The sequence below is a fragment of the Lottia gigantea genome, assembly GCF_000327385.1.
Source record: "Lottia gigantea unplaced genomic scaffold LOTGIsca_5, whole genome shotgun sequence".
NCBI classification, from domain to species: domain Eukaryota; kingdom Metazoa; phylum Mollusca; class Gastropoda; family Lottiidae; genus Lottia; species Lottia gigantea.
In genome coordinates this window covers 5,380,388-5,402,722 of record NW_008709715.1, presented here as the reverse complement: position 1 = coordinate 5,402,722, position 22,335 = coordinate 5,380,388, and the positions used below count along the sequence as shown (strand labels likewise).

Here is a 22,335-nt window from a genome sequence, read left to right as displayed (position 1 = left end):
TAAAAAACTATATCAGACACTAACATTAACTACAGTTAACAACTGTTCAGTGTTAAAAGTGCTTAAAATTTCTTGTAAAGACAAGTGTCAGTGGTGAAATTGACTTACCGAACAATACTCTGTGAACCAGAACCAGGTTTAGCAACTTTTGGAAACCCTATAGATTTATTGCTATTGGCATCATTGGTATGATCATTCTTAACAATATTAGTAATGGTAGGGGTTTTAATCTGTGACATTGGTATAACAGTTTCTGTGTATTCATATTTATTTTTAAACAATGATACACGGTTGTATACGGTGGGTTTATCTTTAGGTTTATATGTAGTTATCTCTTTCACATTGACATTGTTTAATGGTGGTTTCTGGATAGCAATTGGTTTAGCAGGATGACTTGTGTCCTTGTTAGTTACTTTTACGCTACTGACTTCATTGGTTTTTACTGTACTTTCACTGTTATTATTTTGACCCAGAGGTTTTGTTTGAAGTGGTGCTGTTTGATGAATAACTTGCTTTGGTGGTTGAGTCACTACTTTAAGAGGCACTAAAATCAAAGAAAATCTTACATTAATAAGGTCTGATAATTATATTTCCATGTGAATTTTGATATGAATCTGTGTTAATGCAACAGTGACAATTCCTGTTAATGCAACTTCAAAACATTCCATCTGTATAATTTAATGCCATTTAAGCTAGACTGATACACAAGTAGAATTCAAGAGCATATCTTGATCAGCAACTTCTTTATACCTAAAGAATATTTCAATAATTGAAAATTTCAACAGTTCCTGCACTTTTATTCCACTATTAATGGGAAATAACTCCAATTATTCTGAAAATTTTACAGATATAACGAAATAAACAGGAAAGAAACTAAAGTACCTGTCACTTGCTCTTTAAGTTTTACTGGAGTCTTAATCAAATTTTCAGTGTGTATGGCTTTTACCCTTTTGTCCTCTACTTCATTATCTTGAAATTTTTTGTTGGGTATTAACCCTCGACTACTACGTCTTGGTGTCTGAGGTTCAGCAACTGTTTTCCTTTTCTCTGTACCTTGCACAGCCTTGTTACTTATTTTACTTGGCTCATCTACAGTTATCCTTTCCTCTGAAAAATATGGAATCAAATATTCATAGGATTAGATAATGCATCTGTTTCAAAGAAAAAGGCAAATTCTAAGTTGACCACAGTTAAACAAAGACATGCCAGATGTTGGATTTTCATTTAGAAAAGTTGAGCTTAATAGCTAAGATAGCAAATATTTTGACAATCAAGTAATAAAATATAAGAAATACCTTCATTATCACATGTTTTTGACTTCTTGTTCACTGACTCTGATCTGACATGAACACTTCCTATCGATGGAACAATCTTTTCTGATCTTTTTCTTTTAGATGAACCTGTAATATTTGATTAGAATCCCATAGTAAGTCAGTAATCATAGTCTAAATTGATCTTCTTAGCTTTAGTCACATTTCACTTCATTTACAAAGTAATCAACTGTACTGGACATTAATACTTTTTCGTGACCACATAATCAAGTTTTTTTAATTACAAAAACATGTCTTTCAAACTTGAAATTAACTCTTTAATGAACATTTTTAATTTTATTAATCGTTATCAAAAATCAAAGACAGATTCTGTAAATTGTAATTTAAAAGAAATTAAAAGTGTCTTGAAAAGCAACTCAACATTTCCATGATCCACTCTCTACATGGTCTGATTATTGAACATCTTAAATATCCCAAGACTATTGAGACAGTGTCACTTAAATTAAAATATCTTTTTTTTACTAACCACTTGAGTCCTGTACATCCATATTGATAAGGGGCTCTTCTTTAATGGACAGTTTAACTGCATGTTCATCATCTTTAGCAATCGATACTTGTTTCAAGGATGCTGATCTTCTTGCTCTTGGCATCTGAAAGTTAGTAAAAGATAAAGAAAAAAAAAGACACAAGACTTATGAATATTTCAATAGAAAAGCATTGTAAAAATGCCAATATTCAATTAATTTCAGATTCAATAATTACATATGTGTGTAATTTTCAAAAAGCATTTCTGGATGGGAAGTGTTTAGGCCCTATTTCAGATTGTTTTTATTGTTCAAGAAGAGACTCTTACTTTAGACAAATGGCAGAAAGAAGCTGGTCAAATATCTACGTGTACATGTAGGCCCAGCCTTGCCATGGCCGACTTATCAAACACTGTTGCTTAGGCTGATCACATTTTATTGTGTGATATTGTAATCCCGCATCCTTCTGTGTTCATGGCCATGGAATTGCATTAATAATAATTGTTATTTTTAATACATGACGACAGACCATGTCTCGACCTGTGCCAGTTGGTTGGTTTCTTCATATTCATTATCAGAAACGAGTATTCTATTAGTATTGCTTTCTGCATCTTAGTTTGTACTAAGAACTAGTCAAGCTTATCGGCAGTATCAACAAAATGTGTTTACATTTTGTCCCACATTCTTCCCTTACTTTAGGAAGAGTTCGTTGCTTGAATCTTCTTTGAGGAGGAAGAAAAATCAAAATGGACGACTGAATCCGCCTCCATTGATAAAGATTTCCAATAAAAAACCCATTCGGCCCAACAATACTCCATCGTTTTCGTTATCAAGACGAAGTAAATAATATTTGATGAGCAAATTCAGAGATGGTTTTCAGAATTACCTTCGAAATACTGATTTCTAACAAAGACGCTTCGATTACAAATGGGTAGTCGCCATGTTACATTCCAGCTGCCCGATTAAAAGGAGTATCAATATATCAATCGCCATTGGTTGTAATTATCACGTGGTCTGTTGAAGCGGGAAATTACATATATTTTCACAATTTCGAACGATGCCACATTTCAAGCAGAAAGTTACGTCTAGGCATATAGTGCTGACTCTCCGGGTTTTTAATTTGTAAATAAGTTTTCACACGGGCGTGTATTATTGTAATTTTATCCATTTTTACCAAACACCCCCGATGTCTCTCCGGTGTTATTTATCAATTTATGTATTTGTCATTATTATCATGTACCAAATATCTTGAATAACATATCATTATTATAGATCCACAAAGAATAAGCCATTGCCAATGGATTCCCATTTGTAAAATATTGTGTTATCTAGTACGGTAGCCTACATCAACAGAGTATTATATTATACAGCCATTATTTGTAGCATGTGGCACTAACTAAAGTCTTGTGATGAATGATACAAATGCAGTAAACCACCATAAAAAATGTATCCCCTTAATCACTAAGATGCCATGCAACAGCTTATGCTGGCCCTGTAGTGTATTATGCCGGATAAATTGACTTAGATCATGGGTATAGCCCCAAGTATTTAGCCAATATAAATGGCCTATGCTCAAAAGGCCACAGTCACAAATTAATATGAGGACCAATTTTTCCATTGGTCTATTCAAATGGAGCAAGTTCACAATGTCTAGCTAGGGAAGATAAGTACCGTAGGCTAATACACTTAGTGAATATTACAGACCAGTATTACAAAACTCCAAGTGCTCCAATTTAATTACCAGAATTGCGCTAAGAAAAAGAGCATTTCTATATTTAATGTGGTTTGTACATGAGTAGCTCTTCCTTAATGAAGTGAAAGGAATATAATTCAAATAACAGAATGAAATAGCACTTTTATTATCATGAAAGACATGTTAACAGTTTAACAAGGGTTTTAGACATTACATGAACAAAATAGAACAATTTATAGTCTTTATAGACTGAAATGGCTTGATGAATGAAATAAAATTGAAAAATATGAACTAATTAACAACAAATTTTACTTCTTTATTCAGTAATTATCATGGTTAAAGTTGAATTTCAGAATATCAAACATTTGACACATTTTACACAATGCATGAAATCATTATGAATATCTTACTAAATTGCTGTATCAAACTATATAGAATCATGCCTGTAGCTAGCCCAGGGCCTCAGTGATTATTTTTTGAAGCCCCCCCATCTAGCTACGGGCCGGCATAGAATTCTGTGACTAGATTAGTTCATATGATAATGAGTACAATTGATTAAGTACAGGAAATATGATTGAGAGTTACAAAGTCTTAGTGACCTAAATAAGCCTTATAGGCCTACTAAAGAGGTTTTCACAATAGGAGAAACCAGCGTTGCAATGATATGCTAAAAATAGAACACATGCATGACCAGAGTAAGACAATTTGTAGGACAAACCACTCTTACAACTGTTCAAGATGTGCATCATGTCATGCAAACCATCTCTATGACATCATGGTCAATCTCTCAGATATAACAAACATGGAAATGATCGAAAAAGCAATAGGCCTACTTTTGTCATTGTCTTGCAAAGACATCTAAGCACAAACATTCACTGTAAAAGCAAGATATAAACCTGTACTAGAAAAATGTAATCATCTGTAGTTAAACTACCTCAAAGTCGGAAATTCAGTTTGTATTTATATTTTAATCTATAAATATTCTATAAATCCTTATAGATGTGGTTGCCAACCAGGAAATAAACGACAAAGCTTTTTAGGATCTCTTGCCTCTTCAATCAGAAGATTAACTTGACCTGATATACTCAATTGAACACTGTCCTCTATACCCTGTAGCTTCTGTTGTAATCTTAATAACACTCTCTCAGCCAATTTATTTACTTGTTCTTGACTGGCAGCTGAAAAAAAAAGGTTTATTAGAAATGAAATGAGTTGGAAGTTAACGGTATATCAGGGTAACACATGTATGAAACACCATTCATCTTATTGTAATAGTGATCTAAACAAAAATATTTGAAATAACAATAGTTAATATTTGTATGAACATATGACTAGGTAATCCAGTAATATTTTATTTAATGTGGTACAATATAGTAGTTTCCCTTGGGAGGGCAATTGCATTGGCCTGTGATTAGAGTGTTTAAATTTGATTGAGTGTAAGCAGTCATAGAAAACTAACACTCCACAATAACAATAGATCTAGAAGAATAGATACCACCGTCTGGGTGATTTTGCTATTCACACACACAATCCAAGGGACTTTTTTCTAAATAAAGCATCGATTGGTATTCAAAGCATCAAAACAGAAATTTGTTATACAAATAAACATTACCAGATCTATCATCAGTATTAGTGATATCATTCATATCATTATTGGTCACATCTAAATCTTCAACATCGCGATTCTGTCGTAGTTGTAGAGCATGAGCTTTCTGTGGTGATAGAGTCCATACATACAGTGGATCATACAGTAATACTTGTACTATAGTCATTAACGATTCTTGGTTGGTATGCATAACTTCCATTGTCTTCTCACAGCACCTTTAAAATTTGAAGAAATTGTGTAAATTATCCTATTGAGCAACATTGGCCTACATCATATAAAAGAAATAAGTATACAGCATGCCTCTTAAGCTTTCTTTGACATTTGAGGGTACACCCCATGATTTTACTTCTGGTGTAGAAAGCACAATTTATGATATACATGTATACAGACTGAGCAGCTAACGAAATGCCTTTCACAAAAACGGGGGCATTAGCTGGATGGTGAACCTTTCTTTTTCAAACTATCAAGCACATACAACAATGACAGCTATGTGTGTTTGTTCAGAAAATGGCATGAATGTGTCTAAATTATCACAATTAAAAGAAAATTCTACAGATTTGATTACCTTCTGAAGACACCCTCAACACCTGTTGGTCCCATACCATCAACAATATCTCGTGTTAGTCTGAATGATACAGTTTCAGGGGTAGGTAATATTTTACCCTGTTCAAAAGCAATACCTGGAAGAACAACATGATGTTCCTTATCTAAAATTCTTATAAAAGCTGGAGTATCGCTGCAAGTCAGACCTTTGCTTACAAGAGTCCTATTGTATGTAATATCTTAGTGTGATATATTGTAATACTGAATTGTGGTCTTATGATATTAAGAGTTATCACCCTTGATAGATAGATGGAGAGCCTGTTCTTTGATCTGAGTCCTGCAGAGATCACAACCCTAAAGGTCAAAGGTATGATTCTGGGAAAGAGAAAGTTCATTTGCATTTTAGAATTAGTTTTCACTTAGGGAGTCAGAGACCGTTAAACAACAGTCTGTACAATACATCAACACAGATGTGCCATTTACGACAGGCTGTGTGCAGCATTTTCCACATGTTTTATGAAGAACTATCAACTGCAAATAATGGGAACTTTAAGGTGTAGAACATTCTATTTGACAGCTGTTTTATTTCATAGATACAGACACTGTGCTCACTTGCAGGTTGCAGCATAATCAAATCATTATCCCAATACAATTGTGATTCAATACTAAACTTACAACTTACCTAAATCAATATGAACTAATTCTGCAGTATTACAATCGACTAGTATATTTTGAACATGTCTGTCACCCAGTCCCAGAATATAACCAACTGAAATATCATAGTGATAAACATTAGAAAACTGTTACTATATATATAAAGTATTTAACAATGCATACATGCACCATACAAAGTCTGTAAACAGCTGTTAAACGAAGATGCTTAAAAGATTTCTTGCTAAGATAGGTATTAAATACAAAGACATTAAATTTATTGTGTTGAAATGAGGTTATAGCTATTCCAGAACAAAATATATTACTAACCAATAGAATTAGTAGCCACACTTCTAGTATAAGCTAGTCTTCTCTCAAACCATAAAGCTGGTTGGAAGAATTTCTCCATGAAGAAGTGACGAAAAACTGGTTTAAATTTCGCACAAACATCTTTATATGTTTTATATTTCTTTCTTACATCAGCAGAATCATGGACAGCCTAGTCAATAGAAAATATTAATAATACTGGCCCTTAATCTACAAATATTAAGATATACCCAATAAAGACTGGATGATGTGTGCCAGTCATTTACTTGAGATCTCTTAATATTCTAATGAACTCTTAAAAACTCCATAAAATCCTACTTACTGCTAATTTTCTGCGAGCATCAATAGGAACTAAATCTTGAGGTCTGTAACGTTGATGAGCCCCTTTGTTAGATGAATTACCTATTAAATAATCACCTAGTGGTTGTGTACCTTCACACCATTCTAATAATCCACTACGCTGTGATAGAGGTATAACCTGTTAAAATTTTAAAAGTGGGGATTTACTCATAGCTATTAGTGAAAGGTTTGAAACACTTTCCCTTGCATCAGAAGTGTTCTGAACTTGATGAGGATTAAAACCCACAACTTATCACCTATACACAAAATAAAAAAGACCTGAGAGATGAAAATATGCAAATACATTTGAAGGACAAGCTGGTTGATAATCGTACAATTTCAGGTTCTTAGGATATAAAATAAAACGAATAAAGGTTTACCTTATATTGTCTGATATGTAGGTTACGTTTTCTTGTTTCAGAATCTTTCCGTAGTAAATTATTCACCATACCAAATACTTGTTGCATCACAGCATCTTGTCGTAGATCATCCTTTCCCTGATAAAAAAAATTCAATTTCAAGAATCACACTGAATTCATATCTAGTCTCTAAGATCAAAACAAAAGGATTCACAATCATATTTACATATCCTACTACAATGCATATAGGCCTCATAGACATTATTTATCAAAGTTGGAGAAAGAGCTTAAAATGGAATACATGTAGTATTTTCTTTTTCTACTTTTCTGCACCTGATAAGACTATGTAAAGACATGTAACAAGTTGAAGATTTTAACCTTGACTAACTGTCTTCGACCTATACCATCAGAACCAGTACAAGTTATAATTTTAGGTAGATTGATACCACCAGCTAGTTTGTAATTCTTCTCAAAACCTTGTACATAAACAATATCATCATAATCACAGCTACCATTAACCTACAACATAATATATCAACAAAAAGTTCACAAATCGATCTAAAGGAGCAATCTACAGATTTTACTGAACAAAAAAGAACAATATCGAAAGAAAGTGAGAGTCATACATCTGTACAGGAACAGAAATCTCAAGACAGGCCTTGAAAAATCTAGATATAGTAAGATTACACATGTATAGTGAGAGTTGATAAAAGAAATAATGAAATTCACAAAATACACCTACTTTGGTGTCAATAGTAGGAAAAGCTACATTAGTTAGATTCTTCATCTTTGTTATAGATAAATTGTCCGGTAAATTGATGGCTCCTAGAGAAGAGAATAAATTATATAACATTATAAATTATCAAGTCTGTTCAAGGTTTTTCAAAAGTCTTTTAGACTGTAACTGGGGTTTGTTTTGACCACTAGTGGAGCGACTTTCGATTATTACTATTATTTATAATAGAAACCCATCTGGAATTTACTTCAATCTCCAAACAGAATTTTAAAGTTGACAAGAAATTTTGACTTTTTTCATGATATGAGCAACATGACCTATACTTGCATGTTGTTTAGTGAGTCTTTTAGCCTAAATAAACCTCTAAGATTCCTGCTATTATACTGATATGCATTGACTGAATCAACTTGGTCTATTCAACACTAAGCTAACTATGTTAATACATACTTGATTCTTTTCTATGTTGTTCAACATTAGTATTAGCTAGTTCGATATAAGCATCTGATAGTTTCTCTAGATCCAGTATAATATTCTTGATTTTATCAACTAATTTTAATCTAGTTATCATGTTTTTAGCAGCTTGTACTCTATCCTGAAAAATATGAGGCTATAATGTCATCTTCCATCACAGGTGTATGATTCGTTTTCATAACTTCATAGGCTACAATTAAATCTATTATGCATTGATTACGATAGTTTTACTGCCATTGAATATTTACTATATGTCTCCCAATAACAAATAAATTGAGTAGAGACATCTTTCAATCTGCAATAATCACTCACTTATTGAAGCATGATTTATTGTATATATATCTACTAAGTCACTCTGATGCAAAATTGCAAATCTTGTTATATTAATAGGAATCTTATAGAAAAACTGTTTGCTATTAACACTTACCTCTTCTTTCGTACCAGTATCAGATGATTTACCATTACTGGACCGTTTACTAGATTTAGCTTGTTGAATATAATCCATATCTTTATTAGCATTAGCTAGAGCTAAGATTATAGATAGAGCATGGTGTGGGTGATCTATAGCTGTTCTTTCTAATATCTGTAATTAGTTATATATTCCAGTTTTATTGTACACTTGAAGTTTAAGACATATTCAACATTTAGGAAACAAAAAAGCAAAAATGAGACGACCATTGGCTTTGAAAACCATAAAACAAACAATTTGTACAAATACCAAATACTACTTTTGAATGTACCATGCACAGAAACCCTATAGTATTCTCTATCATTTCGGATATACAGTATCATATGCTGCATAAAAGTGATTTGGGATTGCATTTTCTTTAGATTTTGCTTCATTACACCATTAATGATGTACATGTACCTGATTCAAGACTTTATGGAATAATGATAAACCTTTACTTTCTGATCCCATTCTAGCTGCTAACTGATACATCAATGGTAGAAATTTATAGGATTTAATACTCTCTATATTATCCTAGAAAATAAACCAGAATATATTCACTACTACAGAAGTGATGTGCTTATAACAATCAAAAACAATCTATCATAATCTAACCTATTACAGCAATTTGAATCTATAATGTGAAAAAAAATACCAGCTTTTATAGTATAAATAGATGCAATAAAGTGCTTAAGTACAGTAAAGTATTACTGCACTGTTTCGATTCACTCATAAAATGAAAAAAATACCAAGATTGTGTCACACGTTCAATCTGCAAGGAAGATAGAGAATTGACAAACTAGTAGCGGCTACTCCAGGTAGGAGCACAAGCCTTGACAGGATACTTGTTTTAGTGGAATAGCTGATACTTACAGCTAATAATCCATTAACATCAGTAGAATTACTATCATCAAACCATAATGATATCACACGAAATATTCGCAAATCATATTTATCACCACACTGTAGACATTTGATATAAAACTCTAATGCTTTGATCAGAAACTTGCTTCTATCTTCTTTCATTGATCTTAACTCTTTTTCATCTAATTCAGATTGTTTTTCTAGAATTCTTAAATATCTACTGCAAAAAATAAATTAAAATGCCAGAATTAATAAATAGAATAATAGTAATAATAGATGGCTTGTTTTTTAAATGCTCAGATGCAAAAATATGTAAGCTAACAATAATACATTGCAGCTAGGTTTTTGATCTAACTATATTTGAAGATTGTTTCTCAATGACACTCAAAAATATTCAGCTATGATGGTCATGACTGAAGGAGTGAATATTTACTAAGATATAAATTTCTTACTCTTTATCAGAAGAAACCATTTTATAGTCCTCTACATCTTGTTTTGCTTTCTTCAATAAAGCTTGTTTAGATTCGTACGTACTAGATTTCATATAGTTCACTATATTCTGATACTGAGTATCAGCAAACCTAGCTAATGATAAATACGCCTCTAGACAGGTTGTTTTATCATCATTTTCATGTAATATTTGTACAGTCTGAAATAAGAGACCAAATAACATATTTCATTAGCAATGTTCTTTACTGTTGTTGTCTGAGAAAAGCCAGAGTCTGAACAAAACCATCTTTGTCAAGTTGAAATTTGTATCCAATCAAAATCATGAATCTAATTTAGGCTTGGTGGACTTTCCCTATTCTGTATTTGGGTACATGCTTAAATTGACTTGACCTCTTGTGTGTGATAAATATAATAATCTTTCCTGGGTAATGATATGCACCAATGAAAAGAAAGATATGTTATTGTTATTCAATAATAAATAGTAATACCCTTTCTAAATAGTTTTCCATAATAACAGTAGGATTCTCTGATCTAGTCTCTGCTAACCAGTTACCATACGTTCCTAACGCTTGTGGTAATAGTGTAACTGCTGTTTCATTGACATCTTGTAGCTAGAATAGAAAATAAACTCGAGACTTGCGTTCTTGATTTCTTGTTATATTTTGATACAAGGAATGTGGACTATGATTTTGATTTGTTGCCCTTAAAGTCATATGGTATGCTTTTACCAAGTAAAGACAACCGATAGAAATGGGAAAATTTAGCATAATAAATGTTATAATTCATAGCAACTGTTCTGTTGGATATGGTGATTAAAATGTTTACATGTAATTAAAACAATAATTAAAAACATCAACCTACCCTTTCGAGTCTACTAAGAAGTGTCTTGATGAGATTTTTAGCTATGTTTATTTCTGATCTAGCCCAGTATAGCTTCGCCTCTTCCATTTGTGTTAACAATATAAAACTGAGATTATTGTCTAGTTTATGTAGATCATAGATAGCTCTTTCTGATATCTAATTAAAAACATAAAAACATACAACACAATTAATTAAGCTGCTAATATTTAAAGTCCATACCCAAAATGCCTGATACAGTAGGAATTAAAGAAAAACTGAGAAATTGTCCCATATAAACTTATGATTGGATCTAGAGTAAGACAAATAATCAGAAGATCCACCATTTTTGCAATTGTAACGTAAAATAGAATCATTCCAATAAGAATTTTCAGTCTTCTACACCAACCATGACAATAGATAAGGCTACGTTATAACTTACCTGAAACCTGCTAGCCTGTCGAGCTTGTTTAGAAAGGTGAAGTAAACTGTGAAATAAGTTGTCTTGGAGATCATCATTATTCAGTGTTTTAATAATGGCTGATTGTAGAATTAATATAGGTTCTATATAGTGGAAATCTGGGGCAAGTATTTCATTATTCCATTGGTAAAATAAATTGGATAGATCACCATTGCTATGTAAAAAGAAACACACTAAGTTAGTGACTGAACGGTATATTGTAAATTGTTTTCAATATATATCGCCATATTGGATAACTCATTATTAGCCAAAACTGTCAAAGCAGTATGTCAACTATGATGATATACCCAAAATTTGGTCTATTTTAAAAAACATTATTTTCTAAAAAAGTAAACTTATGTGACATAAGATTAAAAGTGAAAAAGTTATGAAAAAGTATGTTAAACCTACCTTGATAATATTTGGTTGAATTGATCGAGTTGATGTAAACAGTTTAATTGTGATAATACAGGATAGACATTCTGACAACAATTACCATATAGTTGAACAGCGTTCACAATTTCTTCTCTATAATTATAATCATATTGGATTGTAAAGAGCTTTCATTCAAGTTTCTTACACAATGTGCAATGTTTAAATTCCTGTAGGTTTACGAAACCTCTTAACAATTGGTATAAATTACTTAAAATCAAGAGAGATGCAATCTATAATTTGTAAGAATTAGAATATATATGTAGAATTCATGCCCTCGTTCTTTTATCAAAATTCATTCAATGTAATGCATATTTCTTTATTAAACTATAACGCTATAAAGACAACTTGATTTAAGATTAAACAATATATACTCACCTGACTGAAGTTGTAGCTTTCTCTATCAACATAGTCTGATCATTTTTAACAGCTTCTAAACAACTATAGATACCTTGATGAAAACCAACTCCTTTCTCAAATCTATTGAAACATGTGAAAATTTAGTAAGAAAAAAAAAAATCAATAGAATTGGGCATCCCATCGGTATGGAGGACAAAATGCAAAAGCGATAGAAACCCGACAACATCGGTAGATTACACATGTATGCTGATAAGGCTTGATAAAGATCATCAGCATACCTCATTGGTGCTTCCAAATTCCACTGTCCAGTTTTCCATGCAGCTTCATATTGTAACTCTTCAATTTGTGGAGTTAGTATAGCTCCCTTTGCTACATTTCCTTGTAAACAGGAATTCAAAAGATGACTTGCGCCAAACTCTTGTACTGACTGGAAATCACAAAATAGTTTAGATTAAAATATTGTTAAATTCAGATAGATTTATTTAACACGAATTCAGCTTATCATGACTTTGAGAAATTTATTCCTTTTAAGCTTCCATTAGACTCAAGATTGTAAGTGGGTTAAAGAAGTTATTCTTCCTTTCAAACGCATGTGATCCATACTAATTTAAATCTGGCAGGTATGATCTAATTGTTAATCAAAGAAACTTACTTGATAAAAGCCAAACTGTTGAGAATGGAGATCTGTTTCTATATCATATGTTACTACTGCTTTATCCCAACGGTTTTCATGCATGTATGTTTTGATTCTGTCAAAAATAAAGAAATTAATCAGTTGATACATCAAAGTAACATTTAAGTCAGAATTTCCAAACATTCATTTCGAAAGTCTGAATAGCACTATAGTTTCATGTTCTACTTCTGAAGGCAGAGAGGCTATTAAGTATCTTGTTCAAAATATTTGCATATGGCAAAATACCAGCACAAATCAAAATGAGAATGCAACAGTCATGTGCCAATAGCCGAGAAAAGAGGTAGGTAGGGAGATGACAAGTTAACGTTTGCTTCCAGCGGATGCTGATATCGCAAACTACTACAGAAAAGATTTGTGTCTCAACTTAAATTCCTATAAATATGACACTACAACCAACCGACAGATACACTGTGGTGTGACAGGTGGTTATTCTTATGCATGGCTTCTTAATACAGTAAGAAAATAAGAATTACTACCTGGAAGTTGATTCAGCTAGCTGACCAGCACCACAACCATAAATACCATCAGGATCACCAATACATCTGTATGTCTCTAACATTAATTCTTGTAATATATTATCATCAATATTACTCACGAAATCCTGACTGTTTCCTTGTGACTGGGAATTTCTACCAGGCATCTCTTCTCTATAACAATAAACAACATTGATCAACTCAAACAGGATTATAGATTTTTAGTACCGGGATATAAAACTCATATCCCAAAACTTCAAAATAGTCATTGTTGTACACAGAATATCTTGTGCAACATTTACATCCAGATAGATACAAAACTATACTTTGCATGTGGGTGGATTCGATTGGAGGGTTCTGAACAGGTTTTGACTGTTTCAATTCTGCCCTCAATCGAACGGTATGGAAGAGGAATATATCACATTCAAAATTTTCACATCTATTTCCTTCTTAAAGAGGTTTAGACAATTTTGAAAAAGATTTAGAAGAAGACTTCACTTACTTGAGAATATCACACCATATTTCACTGTAGAGTAATGACATGAAATGAGAGGAACAATAGTGGGCAGCTACTGATAGATTGAAATAATTCACACTTAACCAGAAATTATTATCCCACGGTGTCTTTACTTGATGTCTGAAATATTATCATATATAAATTGAATATAAATATATCAAATCAACATTTGTATTGAAAAGAAAGGATATTAGCAGGAAAAATATGTCAATTGTTTACTTTGGAACAGGCAGATTTTTTGACTTTTCAGAGGTTGATTAAATTTAATTGGAGGATTGGTTGATACAAATATTTGTTTCAAATACTTTCAATTGGTAATGCAATAGACATTCAAACATCTGCACAGCTAAACAAATTTTAAAAATATGTTTCAATCAGAAAGTAACTTACTCCTGTCTAGGCCTATCTTGTTGTCTCAGATATTGTATTACACTAAGCATAGTTTTAACAGATTTCTTATTTCTACTTATAGAATGAGGTGATCCTGAATAAAAAAAATAAAATATTCCATAAAAAGTTAGCATGTTTAATGTTTGATTTATCATTCAGGAATTATAGATGGTTTTTACTGACAACTATACAGCTAAATAAAACCAACATCTCTCACAAGGTGAATTTAAAGTACAGAAACATCTCAGAAATATGTGATTTTATTATATTTCCCACTAAAGGCAAGAAGGGTTGCAACAAAACTTTACTGCATGCATTGAGCTGTTTTGCGTTTGTTAGTTTGGTTGGTTTGTGATACAATGATATTTTTTTAATGACAAAAAGGAAAGAGAAACACTGTTCTTACCATCTTTATCACTATGTGATTTAAAGAAGGAATCTATTCTAGTAGAGAAGATATCTTTATGTGTCTTATTACCATGTACTAGTATATCATATATTATATAGGGCAATATCAATTCACATAACTCAGGCTGAAATAAAATAATATACATAATCTTGCCTGGAATCATTTTGACAATGATGCCAAAATTATAATTTTAATTTCAGTCACCTATCTAAGATATTAATGTTTTTTTGCCTTTATTTTGACACAAATTTTCAATTTGATTAGGAACATTGCTGAAAGCATTGAGAAATAAACACATTAGTCCACTACCATACATCACTTTTTCAAGTCTATCAAAATCTACAACTTTTAACTTGTTGATATTATATCTGGGTTGTGAAATTAAACAGTTTACCTTTAATAAAGCGATAGGATGTAAGAGATATAGAATATCATCATGTACAGCTTGTGATTGTAATAAATTACAGGTTAATTTAGTTATCCAGCTATCATGATCTACCATTACTGGGGTCCATAATTCTTCTTTATCTATAGTATTACTAAATACATCTCTAGATATAGGTGCTGGGGAAGTTGTTGGTGTCTGAAATAAAAAAAAAATTAATGTTACAGTTACTATTCTTATGCAATTTCATCAAATGCACAAATTTAATCATTAATTTGGGAACCTAAAAAATTAAGAGATTCTATAACTTTTGGACATAAATACAAAATCATTTACCTTATTCTTAGGTTTAAATGGATGTAGATAATGAAATAGATGATCTTTATCTGCTAGTTTAGCTTTATATTCAGTTGAAAAACTTATACCAGTTTTTGTGGCCAGTATATTCTTTAATACATCACTAGTACATTGGACTATGTTGATACTAGAAAAGAATTATTTACAATTAAAGTAAAAGTTAATAATTCAGACAGGTAGGTGTTGATCATAACTATAATCAATTGATCAGTTCAAACAGGAAATGGAAATTGATTTGATAATCGCCAGTCTTAAAATTAGTTTCACAAAAAATAAAGCAAATGAATATCTAGAACTATTAAATTTCAATCAGATTGGAATCTTCAATGAAGAATATACCATAGATAACATCGATAATCTTTAGTTGAATTTGATTTGCATTCTTAGACCAACATTCCACAGAAAATCAAGAAAAACTAAATGTCTTGAGCTGAATTTGAATCAGATGAAGTAACGTACCTGGGATCACATAGATACTGGTCTAACTGATGGAATATATAACAGTATTTCTCACAGTCAGTATCACCATTATAGACCTGTAGAGCTGTACGTAGACTAGGTTGATTGGTATGTTTAGATAATGATAAGACTGAAAGATCAACTGGTCCTATAACACCTAAACATCTAGCTGACTCTATCTTCTCCTCTTTACTTCCATATTGTAACAACGTTAATAACTGTCTTATTAGTCGTAAAAATATATTACTTCTTTTGTCTGAAATAGTGAAAAAAAAATATCAAATGTTTAACATTTCACAGTACAACAGGTTATTTAGGCTGAACAATGCAATACAATTAACATATTCTCTTTAGATTTCAACTAACAAGTGATCTTTCATGTATGCAACTTGTGGCACACACTGTCTATGCCTAAACAACGAGAATTTTTTCCCCATGTCAGCTCCTCAACTCTGCAACACTAACAAGGGGATTCAATATTCTTCATCTCAACCTATGATGAGATACAAACCTATTTCCTTCATGTTCGCATATCTGAATCTGAAACTTTCATGAGCTTGAGTTCCCAAAGCAAAAGGGAGATATCAAATCTTGTAAGCCTAAAACCAATTGACTACTATTAAATAGAATGAAATAGCCTACAGGGTAATATACCTACCAGTAGTAAGGTGAAGTTGTTTTATTAGACCAGTACAATCATTCTTTAATAACTGTTGATATAGATGTTTTAATAACTCTACATAACTACATCTTCTACTTTCACTTTCCTCACAAACCTCCAGAAAATACTCTATTTCCTGATATTATATAAACTGTAATTATTCAAGTTATCTGAATTCACCTCTTCCTGGACATTTGACACAATTTACTATACGTACTTAATACTGATCCAAAATGAAATGAACAATTTCATTGCAAACAGATGTCGCCTTTGCATGTAATCAGTACCAATAGTGTGTAAAATCAAATGCAAAATAAGTTTCACCGTGGATACAAATTGTCATTTAAAATGATCAAGTCTAAAATATTACCTGATCAAAAGTGAATGAATCTCTGCCATATTTCAATTTTTTCTGTATTTGAAGTAATGATTTGAAATTAACATTATTATCAGGGAATGAATCTAAACGTAATATTCCAGATTTCATAACTTTAGTATTCTGTATCACTAATAACTTCAATACATCTTTTACTCTATCTTGTATATTACCACCATAGTCCATACAGATGATAATATTACTGATAATAAGTCTGAGATATTTACACAGTTCCTGAAAATATACCAATAAAATTAAACTCATGAAAGTGCTAAAACACTGCATTAACAGAAAAATAGTCTTTAAATAGAAATAACAAACACTACGAAATAGTGCTCATCTCACTGGGAGCAAAGCACAAATCAAAAGAAAAACGCATGTCAACCAAACAATTTTCAGACAAATTGGGTTTAGGATATTCTTGATCTTGAGTTTTCAAAAACACATTGAAATACCGCTTGAGTATATTATGGACATTCCAATACTTACTAACATTAAAAAGATAGTAGTTATATACCTGAGGACAGTGTTCAACAGAAACTTGACAGACATCAAATAATAATGATAAACATATCTCTAATGTAGTATCAACATGCTGTATATTGTTTCCATTTCTAGATAAAGAACAAAGAGACAGTCAAATTTTAAGAATAGACTGACAAACCGAACATGATAGATTTATCAATTGATTATAGAATTAGTGAAGACAATCCTTCAACCACTTAGTCAAATGTTTTTGCAAAGCATTTATCAAAATGATCCATACTTACTTAGCTGAGTTAAAGCACATTCAAGATAATAACTTATGACTGCTATTTTTCAAATTTAACAAATACTGTCAAAAGAAACTAAGCTCTGTATTAATAGATCTGAGCTTTGGACCAGATGTTTCTCAATTGTTAAATCTGATTTCCTTTAACTACTCTCAAAAACTATTGATTACATATATTCATAACCTACCTCTGAGTACGTAGATCTATAATGATATAAACCAGTCTATAAATAACATCTCGTAAAACAAACGCCCAACTACCACCCAGTTTCTCGTGAAATACTTTCAACAATAACTTTACAAACAGCTGATAAATCTCTAATATTCTATGTTTTTCATGTAATCTATGTTCATTTGATATAGATACAGATAGATCCAGTAATATCTTCTGTATTGCATCCTAAAATATATTCATATGAATATTAACGAATAAATTGAAAAGAAAGAGTTTTAAAGTTTACTCTTCACACTTTATTGGCATGTTTGTTAACAACAGATCAATCAATAGATTAGCAGGTGAAAGGACCATCAAAAATTCTAATAACTTATATTCTAATTCATACTATTAAATTAATCATTATCACTGTTATTACAAAGAATGAGGATTGGCAACCTGGTAGAAAGGAAGTATATTTCATTCTGCACTTCTGGAATTTCAAATTTGAATCAGATTTTTATATACAAACAAAAAACATCATTGCTCAAAAGAATGTCAAAAGAAGGAGATATTTTTATGGGAAACTACATAAATTCCCTTAAACACAAAAATGAAAGAGTACTACTGACCTGTGATTTGATTAATACAGATATCAATGATTTACTACAAGAAAAACTATTTGTTAAATAATCTAAGGTGGAGATTATTATATATTGGTTATAATATGGTGGATTTGGTTCTGGCCTATAAAAAGAAATGTAAAACATAAGAATATATTTTTGTTTGAAAGTATAATGCGTATCCATTTTCAAGTTAACTTAAGCAGCTGAGTTTATTTGCATCATTACAGTTTTTCTGTTAGATTTCTGTGGTTCCTGTTATCATGGAAATTCTTATCAGAATTGAAAAACTCACAAATTTGAATATTGCAAACACAATACTGAAAAATGTTAAAAAGTTTTGAAATAATGAACCCATTTAACTATATACTGCACCTTTTAGAGTCTGTATCATTATGTAGACACATTAAAACATTGACAACAATAACATCTATATTCTCACTGATTCTTTTACTCAATGTCTGAAAATATAGGACATCAATAAATGCACATCTTGTCGTCATTATGATGAGCACCACCAATTTTGCAAGATTTTTTAAGGGTCAAAAACTGTGCAATATACAATGCGCTATAAGTCACCCATGTTTCTTCATACTTTTAAAACAAGTTGTTATATCAGTTAAACGCTGTGATGATAACTCTACAATTAATTAAAAAAAACTTAAAACAAGAAGCTATATCTTACATCTTTAGTAATTAGTTGACACAATTTCTCATAAGAAGCTGTAGCTAGAGCAATACGTTTTCTCACATTGACATCTGACTGTAATTCTTTACTACTTGAAGCAGCAAATAATGGTAATATATAGATAGTAATACGTGGTATACAGCTGATTATAATATCATTCATATTCTCTTCTATATCCCCACACAGCTTCTCTATACTGCCCATATCTTTCTTCATAAATAACTCTGGTATCAATATAGTTTGATATCTCCTATAATATAAAAAATATCAATTCTATTATTCAACATGTTGAACTAAATTTTCCTAACTTGATAGAACCCCATCCTCATATAAAGAGACATTTTTCGTCTTGCCCTAAACATGTTGATATCCCATCCACATAAAATGTCCTAGGGCAGTAAGGGTCAGATTTGTCGGGATAATTGAAAAGGTGAATTAGTTTCACTGTTGCAACATCTGCCACAGTGACATAATTTATGGTATTTACCTATAAAACTCTTTTATATCAGTTAGTTGTAAAAGCTGATAAGGAAATTCGGCTATAGGATAACACAACTGTAACCACTGGTTGATTAAATATGGTAGATGGCTGGTGAGAAAACTGGACACATTTTTATACCCTAATTTACTAGCTATTTTACACAGGATCTAAAATACATAAACAAAAAAATTGAATTATTCTACAATGTATCCATATGATTTTATCTACAATTATCTTTTGTCAAACAAAATGAAGCAATATATGTAATTCTTAAGTTCAGAAATCAAAATCATGCAGTGTGCAATTCAAGAAATATGGCCAGGATAGTGAAGAAGTCATACAGATTTTCAACTATTTAGCTATTTCCATGTGAGTAACTTCCAATAATACAACTAGTAAGTGAGATACCTTTCTAACAAGATGAATCTCTATTCCTTTCTCTCTAATCATCTGACAGAAAGCAAAAACAGCTTTTTTCTCTACCAGTTGACTATATATAGCAGTAGTAGATAATGTTAGTAATAATGTAGAGGTACGATTTCTAACTTCATCAAGTTTTCTATCAGCTGATATTTTATCCTATAAGAAAGCAACAGATTTGAAAGCTATTAAGATATACAGTATAATTGACTACATAATGCTCACCTCTCTTGGAAGAATGGATGTCATTCACCTTTCAGATTATAAATACTGTTTACCCCTGGAAACTTTGAAATGACTGCAGAACAACTGATTTTTTTTTTGTAGTTTTCTTTCCCCAATTATATATAGGTATTTCCAACCCAGCACCAACTATCTCAAGCTATATACTGACAGAAATACGGTGAAAAGGGTGGAAGGATCATCAATTGCTTAAAAGCCTTAAAATGATACTCACTGGTAAGTCTAGAAGATCATTGCACATCTGATAAATTAACACAAACATTTTATCATCAATTTGCTGATTATTATCATTAAAAAATAATCTGAAATATAAATCAGCTTTAGTGAAACAGAGTTAAAAATCAACAGGTTTTGCCACTTATTGGACCCTTGAAGACTAGCGTCATACAGAGACAGTTTGTTTTTAAAAGGGTTTATAAACAATGAGATAGAAAAGAAGTCAGTTTCATTCGTAATCCTATCACAGTTTTGTTTTTCACTTACCTTTTTATTGCACTAGAAGCAAATAATCTAACTTCATGACTAGTATCATTCAAACATTTAGGTAACTCTTCAATAACGGAGGTTTCTTCAGTAGTATTGTTATTATTATTGCCCCTGGTTTTAATTTTACTCCATTCTCTGTTGGGGTCAGCCTTAAAAGGGACAAATTATCAGAATAACTAAACTGAGTATGGATATATCATTAGACAGAGGTACTAGAGATGTATTCGTATGCCATGACTTCCATAATTGTCAGCAATGTTAACACATTCTAGTTTTGAACAGTATAGCTAGTTTTGATTCATTGTAGTTGTTTAATTTTTTTTTAATTGTAGTTCAGTTAAAAAAGTTTTAAAGCCAGAAGACTGTGTTATAACCTTGACAATGAGTGACCCATTTACATTTATTCAGAAATTAGAAAAATTATTCATAAGATATAATCTTTACCTTAACGAATGTTTCCATACAGATAGCCACCATTAATCTAACAGAATATGTATATTGTCCCTCTTGTTTTAATTTCCTGTTTATTAAACAATTTTTATTACAAGTATTACCTTTTTACAATAATAAACAGCTTAATTATGTTGAACTCTAAACCTTGTTTATGCAAGGTTAATGCTATTCCATTTTACAATATATGGAGACATATTTGCAAGTCAATATATACCGGAATTATATTTATTTCAAAGACTTGTCTATAGTCTTACATGATACCTGAATAATAATGAAAGAAAGGAATGGAGTGTTACATACTACTTTTTTGCAATGAATTGAGCTAATGACGACAGACAACACTATGCAGTTTGCAATTAGGGAAATTGTGCCAGGACAGCAGCATTAACTTAAAATAGAATATAAAGAATAACCCACCAATAAGCACTTAGTAAATGTAGTAAAATATCTCTACACTCTAGTTGTACTGTACTTGGCATATCATCATAGTCTATACAATAACTAATCAATATCTTTAATAACTTTAAACACAGTAATATGATATCTTCATCTCTTCTCTGGAACCTTGCCACTTGCCTGATTAAAATAACAAAGTATATATAACAAATATTACAATGTAATAACAAAACAAGGTGGGAATAACAAAGTATGTATAACCAATGTTACAATGTAATAACAATAACAAGGTTGGAATAACAAATAGCAAAGTCAACATAACAAATGTTACAACATTCTAATAAAAATAACAAGGTGAGAATAACAAATAACAAAGTCAACATAACAATGTCACACCATTATAGTAACAGCAGCAGATTTTTAGCAAAAACCTTTACAGAAGTCAAGATGAGTACTTTGCCCCGAACTTAAACTAAAATAGAGTTTGGATAATTTCACTTGAATTATCTTAAACTGCAGCTTTTGAG

The 22,335-nt window shown here is 31.3% G+C and overlaps 1 protein-coding gene across 1 annotated transcript in view; it reads right to left on the bottom strand.

Annotated features, from left to right (window-relative positions):
* Positions 1-4,481: 4,481 nt before the first annotated feature.
* The window catches only part of LOTGIDRAFT_229208 (hypothetical protein), a gene marked incomplete at both ends in the record, with an annotated part of 26,216 nt that continues 8,362 nt past the window's right edge, over positions 4,482-22,335 (bottom strand). The window contains 41 exons of the mRNA XM_009062135.1: positions 4,482-4,666; positions 5,101-5,309; positions 5,660-5,774; positions 6,320-6,406; positions 6,619-6,787; positions 6,938-7,093; positions 7,335-7,451; positions 7,692-7,832; positions 8,056-8,138; positions 8,497-8,641; positions 8,948-9,103; positions 9,389-9,502; positions 9,842-10,052; positions 10,285-10,481; positions 10,771-10,893; positions 11,144-11,299; positions 11,562-11,754; positions 11,991-12,107; positions 12,390-12,491; positions 12,650-12,798; positions 13,024-13,120; positions 13,542-13,712; positions 14,041-14,175; positions 14,446-14,539; positions 14,852-14,978; positions 15,249-15,437; positions 15,576-15,723; positions 16,056-16,311; positions 16,714-16,852; positions 17,087-17,326; positions 17,610-17,706; positions 18,053-18,264; positions 18,651-18,765; positions 19,017-19,102; positions 19,327-19,579; positions 19,817-19,977; positions 20,219-20,389; positions 20,688-20,775; positions 20,957-21,108; positions 21,404-21,479; positions 21,830-21,988. Coding sequence (XP_009060383.1) covers positions 4,482-4,666; positions 5,101-5,309; positions 5,660-5,774; positions 6,320-6,406; positions 6,619-6,787; positions 6,938-7,093; positions 7,335-7,451; positions 7,692-7,832; positions 8,056-8,138; positions 8,497-8,641; positions 8,948-9,103; positions 9,389-9,502; positions 9,842-10,052; positions 10,285-10,481; positions 10,771-10,893; positions 11,144-11,299; positions 11,562-11,754; positions 11,991-12,107; positions 12,390-12,491; positions 12,650-12,798; positions 13,024-13,120; positions 13,542-13,712; positions 14,041-14,175; positions 14,446-14,539; positions 14,852-14,978; positions 15,249-15,437; positions 15,576-15,723; positions 16,056-16,311; positions 16,714-16,852; positions 17,087-17,326; positions 17,610-17,706; positions 18,053-18,264; positions 18,651-18,765; positions 19,017-19,102; positions 19,327-19,579; positions 19,817-19,977; positions 20,219-20,389; positions 20,688-20,775; positions 20,957-21,108; positions 21,404-21,479; positions 21,830-21,988 — 6,091 coding nt within the window. The remainder of the gene's footprint in view (positions 4,667-5,100; positions 5,310-5,659; positions 5,775-6,319; positions 6,407-6,618; positions 6,788-6,937; positions 7,094-7,334; positions 7,452-7,691; positions 7,833-8,055; positions 8,139-8,496; positions 8,642-8,947; positions 9,104-9,388; positions 9,503-9,841; positions 10,053-10,284; positions 10,482-10,770; positions 10,894-11,143; positions 11,300-11,561; positions 11,755-11,990; positions 12,108-12,389; positions 12,492-12,649; positions 12,799-13,023; positions 13,121-13,541; positions 13,713-14,040; positions 14,176-14,445; positions 14,540-14,851; positions 14,979-15,248; positions 15,438-15,575; positions 15,724-16,055; positions 16,312-16,713; positions 16,853-17,086; positions 17,327-17,609; positions 17,707-18,052; positions 18,265-18,650; positions 18,766-19,016; positions 19,103-19,326; positions 19,580-19,816; positions 19,978-20,218; positions 20,390-20,687; positions 20,776-20,956; positions 21,109-21,403; positions 21,480-21,829; positions 21,989-22,335) is intronic.